A 27335-nucleotide genomic window follows, 5' to 3' on the forward strand; every position below is an offset into this window, starting at 1 on the left:
TAATTCATATTGGTCTGAAAACAAGACATTTCGTTAACCTCCTAGGATTTTCACCAAACCTACACAAATCTGGTATCATTTAAATCAGGAGACAGTCATAATAAATAATTCATAAAAAAATCATAAACTTTCCATGAGGTATAGTCACCAGCCACACACAAACCATACAGGTGCCATGCCCAATTCAATCAGACAGCTATATCTCAGGCCTGCCTCAGCCAATCATCACCAAACTTTAATATATCCTGTAGAATAGTAGTCCGGAAGGGCCCTCCAAATTTGGTGCCGATCGGTCAAACGGGGGCGCTACAACAACATAACATGTCTGTATAAACCTTGAAAATCAGTTCAACTTACATTTATCTCATTTCTGTTCTAGTGACATGTTACTGGTTAAAATATTTTGTACTGCCAGTTCTGTGAGTCATGCCAAATCAAGACATATGCAATGCCCAATGATAGTCATTTTCATTCCCTTGTGATGTTTAAAAACTTAATAAATAACATATTACTGTAACTTCTACAATGTTCAGCCCAAGTAGGTCATTCTGGTAGTACATCAATCAGGACATTGCCATTATGGATAATTCATAAAAATATCTTAACCTGTACGCTATGGCCACCAGCTACAACAAACCTGCACCATATCCATGCTCATTTCAATCAACCATCTAAAGCTCAGCTGTGCTTCAGCCAATCCTCATCAAATTTGACGGCCTAATGTAGTAAGGGACCTCAGACAGACCCTCCAATTTTGGTGCCAATCGGTCAAACGGGGGCGCTACAGCCACTGTCCATATATTTCTAAGACCCACCTTAGCAAATTCAGCTGAAATGTCCTTATTTCTCATAAAACCTTGAAAGAATTGTTACCTTTCCCTTCACCTGAGTCCATATTTTTTAATCACTTTCATTTTTCACCGATTTGCCTCATAGAACATTATCAGACTTAATTTACACATAAGAAGGCCTGAAAGTATTGAATACAATTTCTAAAATGGAGCGCTGACTCCACCTGCTGGCCACTCTGTTTCCATGCCCATTTCATTCAAATAGCTATATCTCTGGCATGCTTCATCCAATCCTCACAAAATTTGGCGCACATCTGTGTTACTAGACTTCAGAAAGACCTTCCAAGTTTGGTGGCAATCGGTCAAACGGGGGCACTACAGCCACTGTCATAATATGTCTAAGACCAACCTTGGTTAATGCAGCTGAAATCTGCTTATTGTTTATTTAAAAATTAAAATATTAATCACCTTTCCCTTCATCTAAGTCCATATTTTTAATCTGCTTATATTTTCCTGCCATTTGACTTTTACAAATCTTTCAAACTTCAATCTTTCTTCAGGCTGTGTACACTACAGCAATTACAATTTTATAATAAATTGGCCAGCAGGTGGAGTCAGCGCTCCATTTCAATAATGCCTTCAATACTTTTAGCCTTTCTCCTGTCTAAATATACAACCTAGAATAGCATACAGCATGATATTACTGCTGTTACATGTCACACTACGCAACTCAGCACTTGGTTAAGAATATGCAACACAGCCTATGTTTACACAGGCAGTATAAAAAAGCAACCCTGTAATATCTAGATTTACCAGACCAGGTTTGAAGGTGCCTAAATCTACCAACTAGTCAGGCCATCTGACCAAAACCATGCATTAAGTCAGGCTAAGGCACTCCACCACAGGGTTCTACATTCTGTCCTACATTTGCTGACCTGTTAGACCGATACTAACTAATCTATATCCTGATTTCTACCTACTACTCAGACCATCTGACCAAAACAATGCATTCAGTCAGGTTCAGGCACTACACCACAGGGTTCTACATTCTGTCCTACATTTCCTGACCTGTTAGACCGACACTCAACAATCTACATCATGATTTCTTCCTTCTACTCAAACCATCTGACCCAATCAACCATCTAAATCTCAGCCGTGCTTCAGCCAATCCTCATCAAATTTGACGGCCTAATGTAGTAAGGGACCTCAGACAGACCCTCCAATTTTGGTGCCAATCGGTCAAACGGGGGCGCTACAGCCACTGTCCATATATGTCTAAGACCCACCTTAGCAAATTCAGCTGAAATGTCCTTATTTCTCATAAAACCTTGAAAGAATTGTTACCTTTCCCTTCACCTGAGTCCATATTTTTTATTCACTTTCATTTTTCACCCATTTGCCTCATAGAACATTATCAGACTTAATTTACACATAAGAAGGCCTGAAAGTATTGAATACAATTTCTAAAATGGAGCGCTGACTCCACCTGCTGGCCACACCATTTCCCTGCCCATTTCAATCAAACAGCTATATCTCTGGCATGCTTCATCCAATCCTTACAAAATTTGACTCGCTTCTGTATCACTGGACTACAGACAGACCTTCCAAGTTTGGTGGCAATCTGTCAAACGGGGGTGCTACAGCCGCTGTCCTAATATGTCTAAGACCTACCTTGGCTAATTCATCTGAAATATCCTTCATAATACCTTCAAAGACTTGTTGACTTTCCCTTCACCTCAGTCCATATTTTAAGCTCCTTTCATTTTTCTGCTATTTGACTCAGAAAATTATCAGATTTTATTTATAAACCAGGCAGTGTATATTGCAGATTTTTCGCTTTTTTGTATTCAATTGGCCAGTAGGTGGAGATGGTGCTCTACTTATATTGTACTTTTTTGGATTTTTTTTATAGATTGGCCAGTAGTTCGTCCTGTATTTCATTAATGCATGCATACAGCAGGTTCATATTATACATTATGGCCAGTCACTATAGAATGTCATTATAGTGTAGTGTGTTTTTTCTTAAATGTTGCTCAGGGCATTGTAATACTGTCGAACCCACTTATCTCGACCTCGGCTAACTCGCCAACCCTATTAAGTCGATGTTTTTGAAGTGCAATCACCAAAATTCCCTCTTTGCATTAGCATTTCTCATCGGTTATGTCGATTCTTTTATGTCGCTGAACCCTAATATCTCGAGCCCGAAAGAGGGCCAAAATCGCCACTTAACATCGGTTATCTCGATCCCTGTGACTAATCGCCGGCTTTTTAAAATGTATCTCACGTGCTAAACAGCGCGTACTCAAATCCCATTCGCATGGTAATTTGCTGAACAACGCAGCGGTTAAACGCGATCTAGGTAAATCCCCATCAAAACCAAAGCCAAGCATATCCGCATGCGGCAATGACAACGAAGATGAAGAAGATGCGGACGAAGATTTGGAACAAATTCCCTCTGCCAGTGAGGTGATAAAAATGCTACAAAAAATCGACGGTATGGTTCTTTTGCAGGGGATGAAACTGTTTTAGACAGCATAAGTAATATCGAAGCATTTATTTTCAAGTAGACTGTCAAAGGCAAAAAGCAACAAAGCATTTTAGACTTTGTAAAGAAACCATATTAATTGCGTGTACGATACTTTTCAGAGCTGTCAGAGCGAAATTACTTGTGAATTTGATTTTGACACTGGTTTGCTTTTTGTGACAACGAACTACACCCCACAGGTTTTTATGTGATTTTGTGAGCGATCTTTGTGTTTGCAATGTTGGATGATATAATTAAAGGCTTCTATCGAGAATCGACGGTGGTTTATATTATATACTGGTAAATGTCTGCTTTTGGTTGGTGCACATATGCCTTTTGTTGTTAGCCAACATGTATGTACATTTATATAACATGCCGATCGCGTCAGCAAACAAATCGCGGCAACGCTGTTGTGTAAAAAAACACCAAAAACCAGTGCATGTACATTCTCATTTATTAACGCACATAAATAAATTTCAAGCATATGTCAACATGGTATATTGCCCCCATATTGGTTTTCTGTTATCTCGATCATCGGTTATCTCGACGCTTTTTGGCAACCACCTAGGCCGGCAACATAACCGGGTTCAACTGCACTTTTTGTATGCGTATTTTCTTCACTGCCTGTTTCACCTATACGCTAATTAAAATTTATTCTGACATTTACATGTGTATTTAACATGCTTAAGAATGATGACTGTATTAATGATTATAATATTTATTATTATTCATTAGAGACATAATATAAAACACATTATACACATTGTAAAATTGCAATTGACTACATTTGTCTTAACCAAACATTTAGGTTTGTGTCATTGTTTGAGGAGGCTGAAAAAGTACATTGAGGCCACAATAGTTGAGCCAGCACAATTGACATAATATTTCGCATATGATGTGTATGCCATTCTTACATACACAGTGTACAAAGACCACAAAGTGTGATAGTAGCACTCATACTGTATATATATACTACACAACTCCCTACATGGCAATATTCTTTTGAATATACAATTTGGTGTAAGTCAACACAGGCATCACAAACAAAGCTGGATCGTTATTTTGACATCAATTTAACCATGGCATCATGACTGTAAATTACATGACATATTATGTACTACAGAACTGTCACAACACATCATTAATGTTTTGTTATTGCAGAGTAAAAGTGAAAATAACTCAATAAATACTACAAGAAAAATTGTGAGACATTATAGCAATAAACATCCACAAGCAGCAGCACATTTCACTCAAAGTACCTTTGCTGTCAGACTATAGTGTGTGGAGATGATTTCTGGTGCATTTCACTTCAGGCATCTGTGTGTAGTTCATACTGTCTGTGTCCAGTCTCTGAGTCCTTTAGAGAACGCTTTGGTTGTCGACAACATGGGCGCAGGGAAACTTGATGTGGTGAGTACGGTGTCACTGATATGAAGATAAGGCACTGGAAAAGAGAGTAAAACCAGAAAGCTGCATGTCAGCCAATCAGACACTTGCAGTTGTAAAGTGAAACTACTTCACAGACAAAATAATCCATCAAAGAGGCAAACTCACCAGGCCAGCCCATCTCATTGTTCCAACGTACCAGGCAGTGTGATGTGTTAACGAAAGTTGATGTGGTGGGCATGGGGTCAGTGTCATCAACAGCAGGCGCTGGAAAAGATTAAAAGATTAAAAGCATGAACTGGCATGTAAGTTAGACAAACACTGACAGAGTAAAACTAGAACTACACCAAAGAGGAAGAAATGTCTGAAAAAGGCAAACTCACAAGGTCAGCGCCTGCTCCTCTGGCTATGCAGCATTCAGTGTGATGTGTCACACTCCCAATGTACAGCTGTATGACGGAGGATGCAGTATAGCAGAGCTTCAACAGACAGATGTGTGTTGGCTTGATCATCAGGGAAGCACATGACAGTTGTGCCTTAGTAACCTGAGGTTATACATAGGAGAAGGCAGGTTAAAACATGGAATATAACAATGTAGTAGGGATTTCTGACAATACTTAGTTACCCAATTTATAAGCTCATACACTGCAAACTGGTATGTCTTAACTAGCATGCTCATGTTAAGTGAGAAACTGTCACTCACGTACCTTTGCTTTGCCCACCCAGTCATGGCACATCCACTGTGTCTAGATGAATGTCTCACACACACTGCCCAGCTTTCCCACTTAGATTTTAGGTCATCCACATGTATGACTGTTTAGTGTTACTTCATTTTAGCTGTTTCAAGAAACACACAAAACATACACATTACTCCAAAAATTACATCATATACATAATGCCATAATACAGTCAGTGTACATATGTCCATTTCCTTTTACAGTGTGAAAGTACACTCTACGACACTATACAGAGACATGTCAGTATATGGTCTTACCTTTGCCCATAGATGTCTGTGCCTCTTCACCCTCTCACCATTCTTTTCAATCAAAGCCTTGCTTTGTGAAATTCTGTGTCTTTTCAGCACGTTTTGTGGTACAAGACATTAGTTTGGTAGTGTCTACATCTGATGGTACTTCTTCATCTCCTTACATTTAATTCATTGTAATTATATATTCTACGTTACATAAGCAACTATACATTTACATTTTCCAAGTGTGTGGTGCTTTGTAAAGAGGTTCAGTGCACTGTACTGGCCCACAACACAAAATTTCTATATAGGCAACAATGCATTTAATAAATACTGAATTATATCACAGGACATCTAAAATTGTTTATTTTTTTGTGGAAAATTCATGACATTAACAAGTTTGGCATACTGCTGTTGTGAGGTACTTGACAGAGCACATTACCTCCCTTTTCAAAGACCACATTGCTTGCTCTGTCCTAAACTTCCCCTAGCCCCCACACCAACCCCCAGTGCCATGTGCCCCATCCTAGCCCCCTTATGCCTAGCCCTAGTGACCCTCCCGTAACCTTAGTCCTATGCCTAGTGGTAACCCAAGCAGCCCACCTCAGACTTATCCCCAGCAACAGGCCGCCATGTCCAGCTTTAGTACCCCCTGCCTCAGCCCCAGTGCCAGCTTCCTGAAGCCCAGCCGCAGCCCCCAAAAGCATGGTGCCAGCCCCAGGCCCAGCAGCAGCCCCCTCAAGGTCGACCCCAACCCCCAAAGCCCAACATCAGCCTCAGGCTAAATGCCAAGCCCTGGAACACCAGCTCCACTGCCAACCTCTGAGGCCTAGTTGCAGCCTTCTGAAGGCCAGCCCTAGTCCTAGCCCCCCACAGCCTACCGGCAACCCCAGTGGTAGCAGCTGACGGCCAGCCCCAGGCCTAACCCCCAAAGCTTGGCACCAGGCCAAGCCTCCCTGCCAATCCCCCCTAGTACAGCCATAGCCCCAGTCGCAGTGCCAGCCTCCCGAGGCTGACGCACCCCAGAAAACTATCACTGCAGCAAAAAATTTATGTTTCTTACTCATAATGTCTTTTATACAGTTTCTTACAGATAATGTGGCACTACACATTCATGATGGCTGAAATACATCTACATTGCTGAAATAAAAATTCTATTAGTCAAAATATTTTTCGCATACACATGATCAATCAAAGTGCCTTTCCCAGTGGTTGCTTCTTTGACAAGTTGAGCATACCCATGTTCTTCCATAAAATTAGCAATTGTACTTACTGTCAAATGATTTACTGCATGACAAATTTTTTCATATTTTTTTATACAGTTTCTTATACATGATGTAGCACTATACATTCATGATGGCTGAAATACGTCGGCATTACTGAAACAGAGATGCTGTTAGTCACAATGTCTTTCACATACACATGATCAATCAAAGTGCCTTTCCCAGTGGTTGCTTCTTTCACAAGTTGAGCATACCCATGTTCTTCCATAAAATTAGCAATTGTACTTACTGCCAAATGATTTACTGCATGACAAATTTTTTTTTTGTTTTTTTATACAGTTTCTTACAGATAATGTAGCACTACACATTCATGATGGCTGAAATACGTCGGCATTACTGAAACAGAGATGCTGTTAGTCACAATGTCTTTCACATACACATGATCAATCAAAGTGCCTTTCCCAGTGGTTGCTTCTTTCACAAGTTGAGCATACCCATGTTCTTCCATGAAATTAGCAATTGTACTTACTGCCAGAAGATTTTCATTGAAGTCGCCCATGATGATTTTCCCACCTTCCACACTGTCCAACTGAGTGATCAACTGCATCAGGTTCTTCTGAAAGATTGTTAGATTATACAAGGGTGGTCTGTATAGTACCAAGACTGTTGTTCTTAGTAGGCCCACACTGAACTGCACACACTCAATGTTGACACACTGCACATCAGTCACAGTACAGTTGGTATGTTCTTTATAATACAAACCCACACCACCATGTTGTTGCTTCTTCAGTTCAGCAGAGATAGCATCACTACCATCATATGCCTGATGTCTGGGCTTCCCATGGTATGAAAATCCAGGCAGCTGTACACCTTCTGTGTCTTCCTTTGAATTTAACCATGTCTCTGTCAAGCAGATGATATCAGCTTCCATATACCTTCTGTCTTGCTTTAGGTCATCCAGGTGACATGTAAGTCCTTCAACATTGTGCAGTAAAATCTTACATAATGATGGCACTTCCATGACGGGCTCAATAAATGCAGGCATGCTTTGCATTGCAGTCTCAATGTCTTGTTTTGCATATATAGCAGTCTCCTTAAAGTCTTCTATTATAAGGCCTTCCAGAGAAGTGACACGGCTTAATGCTACATATGCCTGTCCAGCTGCAAATATCTTCTTTAGTGATACAACAGCCTTATCTACTGTCAGACCTTGTACCTTGTGTACTGTACAAGCCCAAGCCAATTTCAATGGAAACTGCCGTCGTGTTCCACCACTGTTTGTCACTCTCTCCTCCTCTGCTTTGATTTGTGTAGCTTTGTCCAACCCTGCTTTTAGGCATGGCTTCTTTCCCCTGAGTGACTTTCCAGCTGCTTCGTTGTCAAATGTGATGTATATCTCTGATGGAAAATCCTCATCAGTATCAAAGCAGATGTCACTAACTGTACCAAATGCACCATTTACCAAGCCGTCTGAAACGTCAATATTTTTCAGAAGTATTACTCGTGCATTGACACCTACATGTAGTGATTCGGGGAGACATGTCTTCTGAACATTAGCATGATGTCCATGTTTCTTTTCCAGTCTGCCAGTTGCAGCAACCCTTTGAAAATCCTGAGCATGAATGATGACATGGTCTGAGCAGATCTTCCGCAGCATATGGTAGTTATGTTGATCAACTTCATCATTGGTTGCATAAATATGAAGACCAGTACTGTCTTGTCCTTCACCTGTCACACGTAGTTTCAGCATAGCAATGTCTTCCTCCAGCATTGCATCACCCCTTTTGCGTTTCCTTAGCCGATTCAGCAACTGTGCAAACTGCATGTCTTTCTGTCTCATAATTTCAGTCAGCTCCACCATAGCGAAATGATTCTGCCATAGATCAACAGCTTTACCCTCAGTATACAAAGCTTTCCCTTTCACAGGACAAAGCTGGTAGAAATCTCCAACAGCAATGATTGAGACATTTCCAAAAGCAGAATAATCTCCAATTTGTTTGATTTGTCTTAATCTGCCATGAATACATGCAAGCAGCTTGTGATCAACCATTGAAATTTCATCTATGATCAATATTTGCAGGTTTCCCAGTTCAGCTCTCAATGAATTTATTTTTTCATCTCCAAGTGGTTCATATGGCAGCTTTGCGTCCGTTGCAATATGGAAACAGGCGTGTATTGTTGCAGCTTTGATGTTGTAAGCACTAACCCCAGTTGGAGCAGTCAGTAACACGTGTGTCTCATCTGGATTTTGTGACAACTGACGCAAGATACGAGCTGCCTCATAATGTATTGCTTTGATCAAGACTGACTTGCCCACACCTCCAGGTCCAGATATGAATACATGAAATGGTTCTGGGTTTTCACCACGTGCCTTCTGTAAACACCAGTTTCGTATTTTGTAAAAAGTCTCAGACTGCTTGTTATTCAGTGAGCGAAGCAAAGCCAGTGCTTCCTGCCTGGACATACCACAAGGATTGTCATGCAACATATAGCGCCTCGGCCTTGGTAACAAATCTGGTATCTCATCACGTTGTTCTCTCATTTCTGGTGTAGTGTTGGATTTGCTAGCAAGACACTCTAGCCGTTCACGTTCAGTTTCCGGACAAATCTCTGCCCAGGCATCTTCCATTACACCATGCTGCTGTAAGTCTTCTTCAGCTTTGTCAATTGCATGTGATTCCTTTTCAAAACTTGACATGTTTGACTGCACAACCAGTTTTACTGAATGCAATTCATCATCAAAGAACTTGACACAACCAGTCTCATAGAATTCCTGGTAACTGCCAAAAGTAGAAGGTTTTAATTGTGCATCGAAATAATGTGGCAGAAAAAGTTGCAAAATGCTGTGGTAATATTTTTCTGGGTCCTTTGTGGGTGAAAAGCGAGCATACCGAACAACGGCTGCCTCTGTGCGTGTCCTTTTCTTCACAAATCCTAATTTTCTGTCCAACTGCACACTTCCAGGGCATGAGCTCTGAGACTTACATAGTATTCTGTACTCAGATGCAAATCTCGCCAGGCACATTACTGCAAACTCTTTTGTTTCTGGTCTGGCTTTATATCTATCAGTGATACTGTTCATCCAAATACCTTGTTCATCCTCATTCTCACACTCAGCTTTCTTCCGTATGATGTTCAATGGAAGGCTCATTTTTACCACATTTTCTCCGGTTGGGATAAACTGCACCTTTCGTGATCCCTCTTTCAACCTCATGTTAGTCAGACGATAAACACTTTCCTGGGCCGAAACTTCACGATTGTGCAGGAAAACACTGCCAAGTTGGCGAAGAGCTTCTTTTGCATCAAGGTTACCTTGCTGGGAGGCCTCTTTCTGAGCATTTGCCAGTAGCAGTCCCATCTCTCTCTCAGCTTTGGAAATGTAGGAAATGATGTACACAATACATGAATATGCATCAACCACAAACTGAATGTCCATGTTTGCATTCCAACAGCGTAAAAGGTCTCTGTTATATTGGTTGACCCACACTTCACATGGTCTCCTCTTAAGAACAATGGTAGTTTTCTTTGTGATTCTTGAGTACGCAGCCTGAAATATGTCCTGACTGATACCAATTGTACTAAATAAGGAATCAACAGAGTCATAGTTGGCCTCAGGGTTTAGTACAGCATCCTTCACTTTTTTCATGATAGCGTCTGCTACTTCTTTTTTCAGGGGCTGTCCGTCTGTCTCACCATCTCCAACTTTGCATGATGACACAAATGTTCTGTTGCTTGGAGGACGTGGGAAATTGAATCTACAAGTTTTCCCTTTTTTCTTGCATGTTTTTGAGTGCCTCTTACTATGTTGCTGTACACTACATACAATTTCATGCATTTCATCGTCACCCTCTGGCATTTCACATGTCACATATTGATCAATGAAAGCTGATACCTCATCTTCATCATCTTTGCCAACCTTAGGCGCATCTTCCACCCAAAACAAACAGTGAGTGTGAGGTGATCCTCGTTGCTGAAATTCTACTCTGTAGAAATAATCAACTATTTTGCCAATGGGTTGTGCTTCTGACATGATGACATCTTTTAGGAAGCAGTGGAATCGATAATCAAACATTCTGGCAGCTGTCACAGGATTGTTTTTCAACAGTGCACACCTTTCTGACCAGTCAAGCTCAGCACTTGATGCATCTATGCCATCTTGTTTGAAGATTGCTGTCATAAGTTCTCTCCAGCGTAAATCAGCAGAAGAAAATGAGCAAAACCATGTGGGAATACCAAGCTGTCTTACCATTGCAAACAGATCTTTCTGAACACTTTGCCAAAAAACAGGGGTGCCTCTGATTGGTCTTAGAAATTTATAACCTTCATCAAAATTGAACATCTTTTGTAGAGACTCCTTATTTGTCAAAGTTTCTGATGTGACAGGACACTTATCCCGTGCATCATAGCCCTTTCTCACAGCAATTGACACATTTGACACAACCTGCTGAAGCTCAGACAAATACTGCCCATAAAATATATAGTCCAAGTTTTTCCCAAAACGTCCATCTGCATTAAGAATTCTTGTATTTAAATACCTACACAGTGTCAGTTTTCCCTTCCTTCTGTCATGAAAAGTGCCTGTTCCTTTTGGGAAAAGGACTGGAAAACATTTAGCTTCATTTGACTCATCAGTTAGAAGCCTCACTGGGTTGTTTCCTTCTGCAGGTGCCATAGACATGATTCCATCAAAGTGTTGATCCAACACCTCTTGTGCTATGTCGACAGGTTGAAGACACGTATCCATGTGCATGCCATGTTGTTGTCTATCATGCAGAGTTTCATCCATCTCCTCATCCTCCATGTTATTTTCATTACGCTCTTCATCTGCATGTATGTCACTTACATCACCAGGCACTTCAGTTTTCTGCAGGGGATTAATCCAGTCATCATTGAACTGCACATTGCTATAAAATTTGTTATTCTCTGTAAGATACACCAAAGCCTTCTTTATTTTTTCTGGATGCACAAATTCATATTTGTAATGCCCTTTGTAAGTTAACTTCCGCTTCAACTTCACACGGATCATAAGGTCATCATTATTCACTCTTGGTAAAGATTCAGCTACATTCGAAATGCTTGACGGGACACAAGTCACAGGACCATGAACACCATTTTGTCCACCTTTTGGCAAAGACACAATTCTCATAAAAGGAATATGAATACCAATCAGATGTTGTTCCAGAGTATTTAGACACTGCAACTCAGGAGGAACTGGGTCTAGAGCTAGACAGTTTCCAACGCTCTCTGCTGGCATTTTCCCATCAAGAATCTTTCTATGACATGTGTGACAAATCCATAATGAACCTGTAGGGCCCAACAGACTGCTACAATCATCAGAACAAGTATCTATACATTTGTGTAAGTATGTGTCAGTTATGCACTGCATTGCCAGTAATGCAACTCCTTGTGATTTTTTTAGGTATTCATCTTTTCTGCATATCACAACTTGGTATTTAAACAACATTCGATGACAAACTGAGCAAATGTATACAGGGCCTGTATTTATTTTCTCTCCAAATTGTTCGATCACATACGCAATATCTGTTCTTTTATCCTTCTGCTTAGTTCGTTTCTCAACATTTCTCTTTTTTACTGCAGTAGCAAAATCGCTGTTTGTTTTGTATTTATCAACACTTAACTGCTTCGCACGTTGCTGGTGTTCAATGTCTGTGGCATATTTACTTACACTTGACTGCTTCGCACGTTGCTGGTGTTCAATGTCTGTGGCATATTTACTTACACTTGACTGCTTCGCACGTTGCTGGTGTTCAATGTCTGTGGCATATTTACTTACACTTGACTGCTTCACACGTTGCTGGTGTTCAACATTTGTGGCATATTTCCTAACACTTGACTGCTTCACACATTGCTGGTGTTCAACATTTGTGGCATATTTCCTAACACTCGACTGCTTCACACGTTGCTGGTGTTCAACGTCTGTCGCATACTTGCTCACACTCAACTGCTTTACACGTTGCTGGTGTCTATCATCTGTTGCATATTTGCTCACACTTGACTGCTGTACATATTTGCGGTGCCCCATATCTGTTGCATACTTACTTATACTTGACTGTTTAACATGTTCTCTGTACACTTCATCCTCACGGTAGCGCTTTATGCTTCTCTCAAGTTGTTCCTCCTTGTACACCATACTTACTTCATACCGTCTTTTTTCTCGTTCAAGTTTTCGTCGACTTGATGCCATTTCAGATGGTGTGTTATCGATTTCAGAGCATTGTGTTGCACAACCCTCAGTGTCATGCCCTTTCACACAAATTACAACCTCATAATGTGACTCATTACAATGTTTCAGGTATATACCTCTCTGATCAGAACCAATACATGTGGAGTACTTCAACCATTTGTTGTCAGAGTATGTGAAAATATCCACACCAAGCAGATCAGCGGCAGCTTGAATCTCTACCTCAGATGCCCAAGTACCAACATATTTCATCCGTGATGCAGTGACATACTCAGTGACAGAAGAGTGACCATCTCTAAGACAAGCAACATACCTGGATTCATTTCTTAGTATGTGAGCAACAATAGCACACCTAATTTTCCTGTGTTCTTTCTCATTTCCAGTAATAGCAAAAGCCAGAGATCTGAAAAAGCAGTTGCCATCACCAGTGATTGGCACCATTCTGCAAGGATCACCCATTGGAAACTCTGCATCCATGTTTACATGGCCATGATCAATGTACACCACACCAAGCTTACAGGAAAGCCTTCTTTGCTGCTGGATTGTCAAAGGACTGAACAGAAACTGCTCACTGCGTAGCTCACTGATAAAAACTACATCACCTTCATTGTTCACACGGACATCAACCTCAGGGTCTGTACCATGTGTCACATTTGGCCTTACCACACCATATTGGCTGTCTGACATTCTGGCAAACTGCTGGACTCTGGTCACTGAGGAGTTGTCGTCTGGATGGTCTGATATGTTGGTACGCTGGTTGACACTGGTGACTGAGGACTTACCGTCTGGATGGCCTGACATGCTGGTAAGCTGGTTGACGCTGGTGGCTGGGCAGTTGCCATCTGGATGCTGGTGCAGGATGCTTCGACTAGTCACACTCACAGCTGTAATCTCAAACTGTTCCCCTGTTGCATCTAAAGATAGTCCTAGGGTATCCACATGGTCTAGCAAAGAATCTATGGTAGAGTGGCACACCAATATACTTCTGCCTGATGCGTCGCTTGCTCCATCTCCTCGTCGGGAATGGGAGTCGATCACCACATACCATGACCCTTGCTTAATGATGGCACATGTATTTACTTTAAGAGTAAAAAGACACGCATCATACTGTGAGAATACTCTTCTTACCGCTGCATCAGCTGACATGAAAATGTCACCCATATCTCCATATTCACTGACACCAAACAAGCCAACAAACATGTCATCATGGTAGTTTATTTCATATTTATCACCATTCAATGTGTACTCTGTTGGTAGATCTCTAACTAACAGATACCCAGAAGCATCTCCAATTCTCCTAGCATCTCTGATGGTAGTGTAGAGGTCATCTCCTTTCAGCAGCACTTGATCAATGTCTGTGACTGACCAGGTTAAAACATTCTTTACCTTACACGTTACTATAGCAATCAAACTATTAGCAACACATTGCTTGTTACTGTTGACTCCAAATCGTGGGTGTCCTTGATGGAATGAGCCTCTCACTGCACGTGCCTGAGGAAAATGAGGAGATACACAGATAGTTACAGGGTTCACATGCTGTTGTTGATCCACGGTTGGGTAATAGTTTGGCACTGCCAGGGTATTTCTCAGTTCAAGTTCACTTTCAAGTTCTGTTTCAAGTTCTGTTTCAAGTTTTGTTTCAAGTTTTGTTTCAAGTTCGCATGCTGGTTCACATTCTGGTTCACTTTTGGGGTCAGTCCACTTTGCAGCCTTTCTTTTATGAGGGGGCTGCAGTACCTCGTCCGTCCTTGCCTTATCTTTATCAAGAAAAGGCATACAGAACTCGTCGACGGTCCTACAAATGGCACCCAGGGCGGGAACCCGGTGGTCATGGCTCGTCGGAAAAGTCACAGTCATCGCCGTTTTGGTATTCCGAGAGGGGGGGAACGGGTTAACCCCGTCATCAGTCATAGCCATGACGGACACAGGCCGCTGCTGTGCGGCCTGCTCAGGTTGTTGGTCGTGGCTCGTCAGGAAAGTCACAGTCATCGCCGTTTTGGTATTCCGAGAGGGGGGAAACGGGTTAACCCCGTCATCAGTCATAGCCACGACATGGACGGCAGCAGCAGCGGGGTCAGTCCGTTGGTTGTGGCTCGTCCGATTAGTCACAGTCATCGCCGTTTTGGTATTCCGAGAGGGGGGAAACGGGTTAACCCCGTCATCAGTCATAGCCACATCAAAACTATCAGGAGCTCGCTGCCGGTCCAACAGCCTCTTCTTCGCTGCTGCGGAACGCCGGGAAGCCTTTGTGCGAGGCATCTGCAGATGAACGGGGGGGGGGGGGGAGAAGCACACCTGCTTGCAACTGTACTTTGCACTGATGTTGTCACAAAGCCATCAAATGTGTATACATAGTGCACATCAATCAGGAGCAGTTCCACTAACAGCTTTCTCACCACTTACAGTAAGTCAGTGATGCAGCTGACTCAGCAACTGTCTGGAAGTTACACAACCTACAAACTGAATTTTAACCATTACACTCATTATCCTAAAATAAATATGCCTCATGACTTATGTTTTTTTTTTAATCAGACAAAACACTTACCTGTCACATCTGCATTACACACAAAAGTTTCACCTCAACACTAACTGACCCACGTTTGTGATATGTACACTGTGTGCAGAATTAGGCATGTACTTTATTTGTATCTTGTCGACCAATGTTTTCAGTCCAGATGAACCTAAAACAGAATGTTTAAAAATGGCAAAATGTTTGGTTTTTGATCTGAGTACTTTGTTTTGATAACAGGAAAACATACTTTCCTATGCAGAATGAAGCATGTTTATGATTACTGAAATGGGCCAGAAAAGCACCTTGCAGACAGAAGAAAATCAAAATATTAAAGTGCCAGTCGAAATAACCAAACCTGCTAAACATTCAAAACATAATTATTGTACAATTGATTGTTTTGTGGGCAACACACAAAGAGGATGGAAGCAGCATATAGCGAGGCAACAAAATAACTGCCAAAGTTATGTGTTCAATTAAAAAGAAGACTTTAGAATCAAATGCCACCACTTTTAACAACTGCAATCTGAACGCTCTGGAAGCACTTTGTAGTGTGTTACATGAAATCACTAGGATCAGAATTGCTGTAATATAAGCTCTACGCAATAAAGGTATGCAAGCTAAAAAGTCAAGAATGCACACAGACATGTCAAGAATGATTTTATAAAGGTTTTGTGAAAAAAATCAGATGAGGTGAGAGTGACTCTTGTAGCAGATGGATAGGTCCATGGATGGTCATCTTCTTCGAGCACCCACAGGGCAGTGGAGAAGTGATGGTGTGGGCTGCAGTTATCAGTGATGAACTTGTTGGCTCTTTCAGACTTCCAGGTGGTATAAAATTAACTACTGCCAATTTCTAGAGGAAATTTCAGCAGCTTTCAAAAATGTTATGACATGCATGCAGAACACTGCCCCTTCCTATGATATTCATGCACAACAGTGCCTGTCTCCTTGATATGCATGCAAGACAGTGCCCCTTCCCATGCATCAAAGTATTCCATAGATTAGACAAAAAAGGTCACTGACTTATGACCAGGCTGTCATCATCGCCTGACTCAACGCCCATTAAGAGCTACACAGCCCGAGTGAAGTATGAGATTTACCAAGCAAGCAGGACACTTCTCAGATCAGCATCTGGGACACGGTCCTAGCTGACGTGGCTAATATAAGACAGGATCAAAACAAAGACTTCGGTGGTTCAATGGCAAACAGGCTGATGATGGTCATTCAGAATAAAGGTGACGATACAGGACAATAAACTTGGTGACGTTCGTTGTTCCTTATATAGACTTCAGACAATTTCATTATTATTTCTGTTGATAGTTAAGTGAAAAAAATCCACTTAGTTTCTGATTGCTTGATAATTGTGCCCACAGAAGTGCTTTTCTTTTATTTTCCTTTGTGAAACTATAATGTAACATTTTCTCTAAGTACATTTACTTAGAGCAAAAGAAAAACTTCAGAATGTATAATTCTGCCCAACTGTTGGCAAGAAATATCTCCGGAAATATTACTTGCCTAATTCTGCACACAGTGTATGTCAGTGTATGTTGTCTAAGTACACAAAGCATACCGTATATCACTTTCTCCTCAAGGGTGGCAGTCCAGCACAACTCTGCAGAGAAAAGTGACACACAAGTTTCATTTCATAAACATTTGCCAACAGTCACCTTCATTGAAAACACCATGTAAAGTTGATATACCTTTCAATGTTATTCAACTTAAGAAAACCTCAAACACGATTGCTGATAGACATCACCCTAAAAATATTTACTTTTGATTCCTGTGATATCACAGCCCTTCAGTCTACAAAGACAACATGCATCAGTTAATGATTGACAGGTGCATTTGTACATACATTTCATTAGTATATGCAGCTGCATGATAAACTTCCCATAAACGTACAGACAGATTTTGCACTGTACCATTCTTAGTAGTGCAATGGCACAAAGACAATACTACATATATTCTTACCTCTTGCAACGCGAGCAGCAAAATCTAAAACACAAGCCTTGCTATAGCGGAGACCTGGAAGCGGTCACGTACGGCAGACAATCAGAACCGTAAAAACAAGTCCCCCTTTCGGCGAATGTCTACTGAGCGTAAAGAAAATGTCTGCCGCGAAAACAAAATGTCCGCCACAGAAAGGCGTCTTCGCCGCTATGCCGAATTAATGCTTTACCAGCTTATCCTTTTATAAAGTTAGTTGTTTAATCTAAATTAATATTCCACAGACTTAACTCTTAAAGCATATAGCAGCAAACCTTTAACATACAACTAAAAACACCTTCGGCTGACAATCACTTGTTGTAAACAATAACTACTAATCGAATTTTAATAACACAGAAGGATTTCAAACATCGCCAGGCTGTTTCAGAATACTTCGTTTTTGCTTAACTCGATAACATGTGTTATTGTAGGGAGTCCGGGCTAAATGTTAGTAGTTTCGGTTGCAAACCTACAATCGATTTGTACGACAGACACGCGTATTTAATAAATGCTTCCCAGCGATTATTAATTGCTTTTATAAAACCAAGACCGAACTGAGAATACTAAAAAAAAACCTTAGCACATCTTAAACCATCTAAAAACAGAAAACAGCAAATCGTCAACAAACAACAATTTAAACAACAATTAAAAAGATGTGTCGTCAGACAATATTACATATATTCTTACCTCTTGCAACGCTAGCAGCAAAATCAAAAAGACAAGCCTTGCTATGGCGGGGGGAAGCGGTCACGTACGGCAGCCAATCAGAACCCTAAAAACACATCCCCCTGTCGGCGAATGTCTATACTGAGCTTAAACAAAATGTCCGCCTCAGAAAGGCGTCTTCGCCGCTATGCCGAATTAATGCTTAACCAGCTTATCCCTTTATGAAGTTAGTTTAGTCTAAATTAATAAATTCCACAGACTTAGCTCTTAAAGCATATAGCAGCAAACCTTTAACATACAACTAAAAACACCTTCGGCTGACAAAGAGCATATGATAACCCAATTAAAAAAGTAATAAAGTACAAATCCGACACTGACCAAAAAGCAATCATTTGCGTGCCGTTTGCGGTAAATTCCTTGTTGTAAACAATAACTACTAATCGAATTTTAATAACACAGAAGGATTTCAAACATCGCCTGGCTGTTTCAGAATGCTTCGTTTTTGCTTAACCCGATAACATGTCTTATTGTAGGCAGTCCGGGCTAAATGTTAGTAAACGAAAATAAAGTTTATTTATTTAAAACTGAGGTACGCCTATCTAAAATCCAACAACAAGCAATCCAGCGAAAGAGGAAATGCTGCTTTCTGAAACTGACCGCAGCCGTTCGTAAAACTATTTATATTCATGGCTATATTTCACTGTTTGCCCGCTTTTTAGTCTTCACCGAGTAGGCCTATAGTCAATTAAACCGCAGATAATACCTAAGTAATAACAGGCGCTCTAAAACTACTAAAACGTTAAAACTGGACTGCATTATGCGTCTAGTTTCGGTCGCAAACCTACAATCGATTTGTACGACAGACACGCGTATTTAATAAATGCTTCCCAGCGATTATTAATTGCTTTTATAAAACAAAGACCGAACTGAGAATGATACTAAAAAAAACCTTAGCACAACTTAAACCATCTAAAAACAGAAAACAGCAAGTCGTCAACAAACTACAATTAAAAAGATGTGTCGTCAGACAATATTACATAGCCTATATTCTTACCTCTTGCAACGCGACCAGCAAAATCAAAAAGACAAGCCTTGCTATGGCGGGGGAATGTGGTCACGTACGGCAGCCAATCAGAACCGTAAAAACACGTCCCCCTGTCGGCGAATGTCTACTGAGCTTAAACAAGAGAAAGGCGTCTTCGCCTATGCCCAATTAATGCTTAACCAGTTTATCCCTTTATGAAGTTAGTTTAGTCTAAATTAATAAATTCCACAGACTTAGCTCTTAAAGCATATAGCAGCAAACCTTTAACATACAACTAAAAACACCTTCGGCTGACAAAGAGCATATGATAACCCAATTAAAAAAGTAATAAAGTACAACTCCGACACTGACCAAAAAGCAATCATTTGCGTGCCGTTTGCGGTAAATCCCTTGTTGTAAACAATAACTACTAATCGAATTTTAATAACACAGAAGGATTCAAAACATCAAGATTTCAAACATCGCCTGGCTGTTTCAGAATGCTTCGTTTTTGCTTAACCCGATAACATGTCTTATTGTAGGCAGTCCGGGCTAAATGTTAGTAAACGAAAATAAAGTTTATTTATTTAAAACTGAGGTACGCCTATCTAAAACATTAAAACTGGACTGCATTATGCGTTTAGTTTCGGTCGCAAACCTACAATCGATTTGTACGACAGACACGCGTATTTAATAAACGCTTCCCAGCGATTATTAATTGCTTTTGTAAAACCAAGACTGAACTGAGAATGATACTAAAGAAACCTTAGCACAACTTAAACCATCTAAAAACAGAAAACACCAAATCGTAAACAAACTACAGTTAAAAAGATCTGCCGTCAGACAATATTACAAATACACTTACCTCTTGCAACGCCAGCAGCAAAATCTAAAATACAAGCCTTGTATAGCGGACACCTGGAAGCGGTCACGTACAGTACGGCAGCCAATTAGAACCGTAAAAACACGTCCCCCTGTCGGCGAATGTGTGTCAATATGTTGTAATTACATATTCTAAACTACAAACATTTTCTGATATATTAGACTGTGAAACTAACATATTTGGCAAGCTTGTAATAAGTGTAGTCTAACAAAATACAATTAAGCAAATCGCCTGCACTGTTCATTAGCTCAGAAAATGCGGGCTTTGACACAATTTAATGTTATGAAAATGAGCTATACAAATGAACAGTATATTTTCATGAGAGGTCGATTTGGCTACATACAGTATGTATATGCTCTCCTCTCAATAAATAGAACATTTTAAATCATAATGAAGTTCACAAACAAACATTCCCATAGTACGATTTGCCTTTAAACCCAAACAACTTCAAAAACATGAAACATTCACAGTCAATTTGACGTGGTTTTACTTTATAACACATAAAACACAAACCAAAATACAACCGAATTCGCCCTTCTCATGTAATACAAACTGTCATGTCACAAACAAATAGGTCAAACAAGAAGTAATGTACAGTACAATTAGTAGTCCCATACTACTGCCATTTACACAAACTTTATACAAAAAACTTCAAAACTTCACGCTCACAGCAACAGTAATGTACAGTACAAGTAGCCCTATACACCTGCTATTTACACAAACTTTATACAAAAAACTTCAAAACGTCACGCTCACAGCAACAGTAATGTACAGTACAAGTAGTCATATACTACTGCTATTTACACAAACTTTATACAAAAAACATCAAAACTTCACGCTCAGACTGTCAGAGCAACACAACAAACATATTAAACTAAAAACAGATCACGCTAATACAAAACAAACTACTCCGGCGAGTCATCACATCTCTAGCTAGACGAAGGGACTGCGCTATCTGCAATGTCTACAATAGAAGAAACGTTGCATTCGTCGTCAAAAGAGAACTGAAGGCATTCCTCAAAAAGAAGATGCTCTTCAATAGCTTCCTCTTTGTCCATTAATGATGTTATATTCCGTCGTTTTAAATAGTCCACCAGAGTACAGTGTCCGACAGTCAATGTATAATCTGCGCCGTCATCATTTTTCACTTTTAAAGTTCCGCGTAATACTTTTGAAAATGCCCCCGATTTCTGCAGCATCCTGCAGCTCTGGCATCGTGCAAACCTGCTCTGGCTGTCCCAAGTATCCTGCCGGCTTCCACACAGGGCACACTTCAGGCTTGCCTTAATCTCAGCTCCACATATGGAAGCCTTCACCGTCACAACCGATTCCTCTTCTTGTACAGCGTCCGCGTCTCCCACATCCAAATCGCAGATCTTCTCAATCATGCTCTCTACGGTTGTTGTTAGTTCCACTTTCCCTTCAAAAACTCTAGTCGAAAGCTCCGTAAAGACGTAAGATGAGTCAACCTCCACGTCATGGATCAGTCTCTCCCAAACGCAAAGACTCATCTGGGCAGTTCCATCAAAGACTGTGAATCTCTTCACCTCTTTGTCGCTGCCTCTAATGCTTACAGTTTTCTGCAATGACGCTGCCACGACCTTGGCTTTCACCAAAGGCACCTATAGGAATGAACACCAGTCATTACTTTTCTAAACTTCTCATCCAGAAATAGCGAAATTTTACAAAAGGTGTACATTGTCATTGCAAACTTATTCTTAAACGCACCTTCTTGCCTGCCGGCAGAGCTGTGACATCAACCAGTGTCTGCCTAACGGGTGCTGCAGGTTTCCGAAAAGGAAACGTCACCTTCGTTACAGACAGCTCGGTCAACTGGTTCCCCATCACGTCGAAGTCAGACGTGCCTTTAAAACCTACCAAAAAAAAAAAACCCAACAGACATTAATACATACTCAGTAACAACCATGTCCTGGAAAACTGTGCTCTGTAAAGCAATACTTACTCAAAGCCTTTCTGACATGTGTCAGGCGTATTGCCGTGCCATTATCTGAAGCTTGGCTGAACAGCGCACGCTTTCTCGGACTGAAGATGGTCACATCGTGAAATTCTTCACGTCCAGTCTGTAGTACAGCATTAAAAAAACCTCTGTTTTTAGTGGTGAATTTTAATGCTGAGATAGAGTGGATATAGCCACTGACTACGTCTGTGTCCATCCTCATTTTCTTCGCTGGAGTCTCCATGTCGAAAAAGCAATTAGAAAAACATGCAAAACACCCCAATATATATACTGCTGGGACATGCCATTAACCTCCCCTTATTACACGACTCTCTGGAATGCTTGATTCTGATTGGTCAGGTGAGACATTTGCAGGTTTGTTCTTTTCAAATAATAACCGCTCTTTTCAAATAATAACCGCTCCAAAGTAATAACGCATAGCCGCTACTACTTGTATGTTTAAAATGTTAGTCACATCGTACTATATCGTTTCGCCGAAAGATAAAAATGTTAATTTAAAACAAATATGCCAAGAAAATGTTTCAAATTCATATTCATATATTGTCTCGTGTAGAGTTAATGTTGTCTACACTGACTATAATTTATGTTTTTGTATTTGGGTACATATGTTTGTTCCTTATTTTATTTTTCCTTATTTATATAATTCTCTATGTCCGACATGGGGACTGCACCTAATTTAGTTGTACTTGTTACAATGACAATAAAGTTATTCTGATATTCATGTCCAGTTTTTTTCCTTATGTGGCAAGTAGCCGTGTAATAAACTGGATAATGTACAGGCAGCCGGTAATTATCGCGAAATAAGCCCCGACAGTGTGATACAAGAAGCGGAGAGTCTTGTATCATACTGAAGGGGCTTATTTCGCGATAACTACCGGCTGCCTGTACATTATCCCGCTTATTACACGACTCTCTGGAATGCTTGATTCTGATTGGTCAGTTGAGACATTTGCAGGTTCGTTCTTTTCAAATAATAACCGCTCTTTTCAAATAATAACCGCTCCAAAGTAATAATGCATAGCCGCTACTACTTGTATGTTTAAAATGTTAGTCACGTCGTACTATATCGTTTCGCGGAAAGATAAAAATGTTAATTTAAAACAAATATGCCAAGAAAATGTTTCAAATTCATATTCATATATTGTCTCGTGTAGAGTTAATGTTGTCTACACTGACTATAATTTATGTTTTTGTATTTGGGTACATATGTTTGTTCCTTATTTTATTTTTCCTTATTTATATAATTTTCTATGTCCGACATGGGGACTGCACCTAATTTCATTGTACTTGTCACAATGACAATAAAGTTATTCTGATATTCATGTCCAGTTTTTTTCCTTATGTGGCAAGTAGCCGTGTAATAAACTGGATAATGTACAGGCAGCCGGTAGTTATCGCGAAATAAGCCCCGACAGTGTGATCAGGACCCGACGCCAATGTTTCAAATTCATATTCATGTCCAGTTTTTTTCCTTATGTGGCAAGTAGCCGTGTAAGTAAGGGATAATGTACAGGCAGCCGGTAGTTATCGCGAAATAAGCCCCTTCAGTGTGATACAAGACCCTCCGCTTCTTGTATCACACTGAAGGGGCTTATTTCGCGATAATTAGTACAACGTGACTAACATTTTAAACATACAAGTAGTAGCGGCTAGGGGTTATTACTTTGGAGCGGTTATTATTTGAAAAGAGCGGTTATTATTTGAAAAGAACGAACCTGCAAATGTCTCAACTGACCAATCAGAATCAAGCATTCCAGAGAGTCGTGTAATAAGCGGGATAATGTACAGGCAGCCGGTAGTTATCGCGAAATAAGCCCCGACCGTGTGATCAGGACCCGACGCCAATGTTTCAAATTCATATTCATGTCCAGTTTTTTTCCTTATGTGGCAAGTAGCCGTGTAAGTAAGGGATAATGTACAGGCAGCCAGTAATTATCGCGAAATAAGCCCCTTCAGTGTGATACAAGACTCTCCGCTTCTTGTATCACACTGTCGGGGCTTATTTCGCGATAATTACCGGCTGCCTGTACATTATCCAGTTTATTACATGGCTACTTGCCACATAAGGAAAAAAACTGGACATGAATATCAGAATAACTTTATTGTCATTGTAACAAGTACAACTAAATTAGGTGCAGTCCCCATGTCGGACATAGAGAATTATATAAATAAGGAAAAATAAAATAAGGAACAAACATATGTACCCAAATACAAAAACATAAATTATAGTCAGTGTAGACAACATTAACTCTACACGAGACAATATATGAATATGAATTTGAAACATTTTCTTGGCATATTTGTTTTAAATTAACATTTTTATCTTTCGGCGAAACGATATAGTACGACGTGACTAACATTTTAAACATACAAGTAGTAGCGGCTATGCGTTATTACTTTGGAGCGGTTATTATTTGAAAAGAGCGGTTATTATTTGAAAAGAACAAACCTGCAAATGTCTCACCTGACCAATCAGAATCAAGCATTCCAGAGAGTCGTGTAATAAGGGGAGGTTAATGGCATGTCCCAGCAGTATATATATTGGGGTGTTTTGCATGTTTTTCTAATTGCTTTTTCGACATGGAGACTCCAGCGAAGAAAATGAGGATGGACACAGACGTAGTCAGTGGCTATATCCACTCTATCTCAGCATTAAAATTCACCACTAAAAACAGAGGTTTTTTTAATGCTGTACTACAGACTGGACGTGAAGAATTTCACGATGTGACCATCTTCAGTCCGAGAAAGCGTGCGCTGTTCAGCCAAGCTTCAGATAATGGCACGGCAATACGCCTGACACATGTCAGAAAGGCTTTGAGTAAGTATTGCTTTACAGAGCACAGTTTTCCAGGACATGGTTGTTACTGAGTATGTATTAATGTCTGTTGGTTTTTTTTTTTTTTTGGTAGGTTTTAAAGGCACGTCTGACTTCGACGTGATGGGGAACCAGTTGACCGAGCTGTCTGTAACGAAGGTGACGTTTCCTTTTCGGAAACCTGCAGCACCCGTTAGGCAGACACTGGTTGATGTCACAGCTCTGCCGGCAGGCAAGAAGGTGCGTTTAAGAATAAGTTTGCAATGACAATGTACACCTTTTGTAAAATTTCGCTATTTCTGGATGAGAAGTTTAGAAAAGTAATGACTGGTGTTCATTCCTATAGGTGCCTTTGGTGAAAGCCAAGGTCGTGGCAGCGTCATTGCAGAAAACTGTAAGCATTAGAGGCAGCGACAAAGAGGTGAAGAGATTCACAGTCTTTGATGGAACTGCCCAGATGAGTCTTTGCGTTTGGGAGAGACTGATCCATGACGTGGAGGTTGACTCATCTTACGTCTTTACGGAGCTTTCGACTAGAGTTTTTGAAGGGAAAGTGGAACTAACAACAACCGTAGAGAGCATGATTGAGAAGATCTGCGATTTGGATGTGGGAGACGCGGACGCTGTACAAGAAGAGGAATCGGTTGTGACGGTGAAGGCTTCCATATGTGGAGCTGAGATTAAGGCAAGCCTGAAGTGTGCCCTGTGTGGAAGCCGGCAGGATACTTGGGACAGCCAGAGCAGGTTTGCACGATGCCAGAGCTGCAGGATGCTGCAGAAATCGGGGGCATTTTCAAAAGTATTACGCGGAACTTTAAAAGTGAAAAATGATGACGGCGCAGATTATACATTGACTGTCGGACACTGTACTCTGGTGGACTATTTAAAACGACGGAATATAACATCATTAATGGACAAAGAGGAAGCTATTGAAGAGCATCTTCTTTTTGAGGAATGCCTTCAGTTCTCTTTTGACGACGAATGCAACGTTTCTTCTATTGTAGACATTGCAGATAGCGCAGTCCCTTCGTCTAGCTAGAGATGTGATGACTCGCCGGAGTAGTTTGTTTTGTATTAGCGTGTTCTGTTTTTAGTTTAATATGTTTGTTGTGTTGCTCTGACAGTCTGAGCGTGAAGTTTTGAGGTTTTTTGTATAAAGTTTGTGTAAATAGCAGTAGTATATGACTACTTGTACTGTACATTACTGTTGCTGTGAGCGTGACGTTTTGAAGTTTTTTGTATAAAGTTTGTGTAAATAGCAGGTGTATAGGGCTACTTGTACTGTACATTACTGTTGCTGTGAGCGTGAAGTTTTGAAGTTTTTTGTATAAAGTTTGTGTAAATGGCAGTAGTATGGGACTACTAATTGTACTGTACATTACTTCTTGTTTGACCTATTTATTTGTGACATGACAGTTTGTATTACATGAGAAGGGCGAATTCGGTTGTATTTTGGTTTGTGTTTTATGTGTTATAAAGTAAAACCACGTCAAATTGACTGTGAATGTTTCATGTTTTTGAAGTTGTTTGGGTTTAAAGGCAAATCGTACTATGGGAATGTTTGTTTGTGAACTTCATTATGATTTAAAATGTTCTATTTATTGAGAGGAGAGCATATACATACTGTATGTAGCCAAATCGACCTCTCATGAAAATATACTGTTCATTTGTATAGCGCATTTTCATAACATTAAATTGTGTCAAAGCCCGCATTTTCTGAGCTAATGAACAGTGCAGGCGATTTGCTTAATTGTATTTTGTTAGACTACACTTATTACAAGCTTGCCAAATATGTTAGTTTCACAGTCTAATATATCAGAAAATGTTTGTAGTTTAGAATATGTAATTACAACATATTGACACACATTTGCCGACAGGGGGACGTGTTTTTACGGTTCTAATTGGCTGCCGTACTGTACGTGACCGCTTCCAGGTGTCCGCTATACAAGGCTTGTATTTTAGATTTTGCTGCTGGCGTTGCAAGAGGTAAGTGTATTTGTAATATTGTCTGACGGCAGATCTTTTTAACTGTAGTTTGTTTACGATTTGGTGTTTTCTGTTTTTAGATGGTTTAAGTTGTGCTAAGGTTTCTTTAGTATCATTCTCAGTTCAGTCTTGGTTTTACAAAAGCAATTAATAATCGCTGGGAAGCGTTTATTAAATACGCGTGTCTGTCGTACAAATCGATTGTAGGTTTGCGACCGAAACTAAACGCATAATGCAGTCCAGTTTTAATGTTTTAGATAGGCGTACCTCAGTTTTAAATAAATAAACTTTATTTTCGTTTACTAACATTTAGCCCGGACTGCCTACAATAAGACATGTTATCGGGTTAAGCAAAAACGAAGCATTCTGAAACAGCCAGGCGATGTTTGAAA

At 40.3% G+C, this 27335-nt stretch overlaps 3 protein-coding genes and 1 long non-coding RNA gene across 4 annotated transcripts; 1 reads left to right on the top strand and 3 right to left on the bottom strand.

The window, feature by feature from the left end:
• Positions 1-4898: 4898 nt before the first annotated feature.
• On the bottom strand, positions 4899-6197 carry LOC140579519 (uncharacterized). Its single transcript, XR_011983507.1, has 4 exons — positions 5696-6197; positions 5409-5538; positions 5085-5246; positions 4899-4968 (listed from the first exon to the last, which is right to left on the bottom strand). It is a non-coding gene; the product is annotated as an uncharacterized lncRNA (long non-coding RNA).
• Positions 6198-11982: 5785 nt separating this feature from the next.
• Positions 11983-17364, bottom strand: LOC140579715 (uncharacterized). The gene is made up of 3 exons (XM_072702387.1): positions 17176-17364; positions 12686-15352; positions 11983-12012 (listed from the first exon to the last, which is right to left on the bottom strand). Exons 2-3 carry the CDS (start codon positions 15350-15352, stop codon positions 11983-11985), a joined length of 2697 nt encoding a protein of 898 aa, XP_072558488.1. The 5' UTR covers positions 17176-17364.
• A 3270-nt stretch (positions 17365-20634) lies between these two features.
• On the bottom strand, positions 20635-22946 carry LOC140579366 (uncharacterized). The gene is made up of 3 exons (XM_072701841.1): positions 22128-22946; positions 21893-22038; positions 20635-21786 (listed from the first exon to the last, which is right to left on the bottom strand). The coding sequence occupies exons 1-3, from the start codon at positions 22363-22365 to the stop codon at positions 21094-21096; spliced, it is 1077 nt and encodes a 358-aa protein (XP_072557942.1). The 5' UTR covers positions 22366-22946; the 3' UTR covers positions 20635-21093.
• A 1232-nt stretch (positions 22947-24178) lies between these two features.
• LOC140579737 (uncharacterized) lies at positions 24179-26462 on the top strand. Its single transcript, XM_072702413.1, has 3 exons — positions 24179-24960; positions 25052-25197; positions 25304-26462. The coding sequence occupies exons 1-3, from the start codon at positions 24723-24725 to the stop codon at positions 25994-25996; spliced, it is 1077 nt and encodes a 358-aa protein (XP_072558514.1). The 5' UTR covers positions 24179-24722; the 3' UTR covers positions 25997-26462.
• The last annotated feature ends 873 nt before the right edge of the window (positions 26463-27335 follow it).

This window comes from Paramormyrops kingsleyae, chromosome 18, assembly GCF_048594095.1.
Source record: "Paramormyrops kingsleyae isolate MSU_618 chromosome 18, PKINGS_0.4, whole genome shotgun sequence".
Classification (NCBI taxonomy): Eukaryota; Metazoa; Chordata; class Actinopteri; order Osteoglossiformes; family Mormyridae; genus Paramormyrops; species Paramormyrops kingsleyae.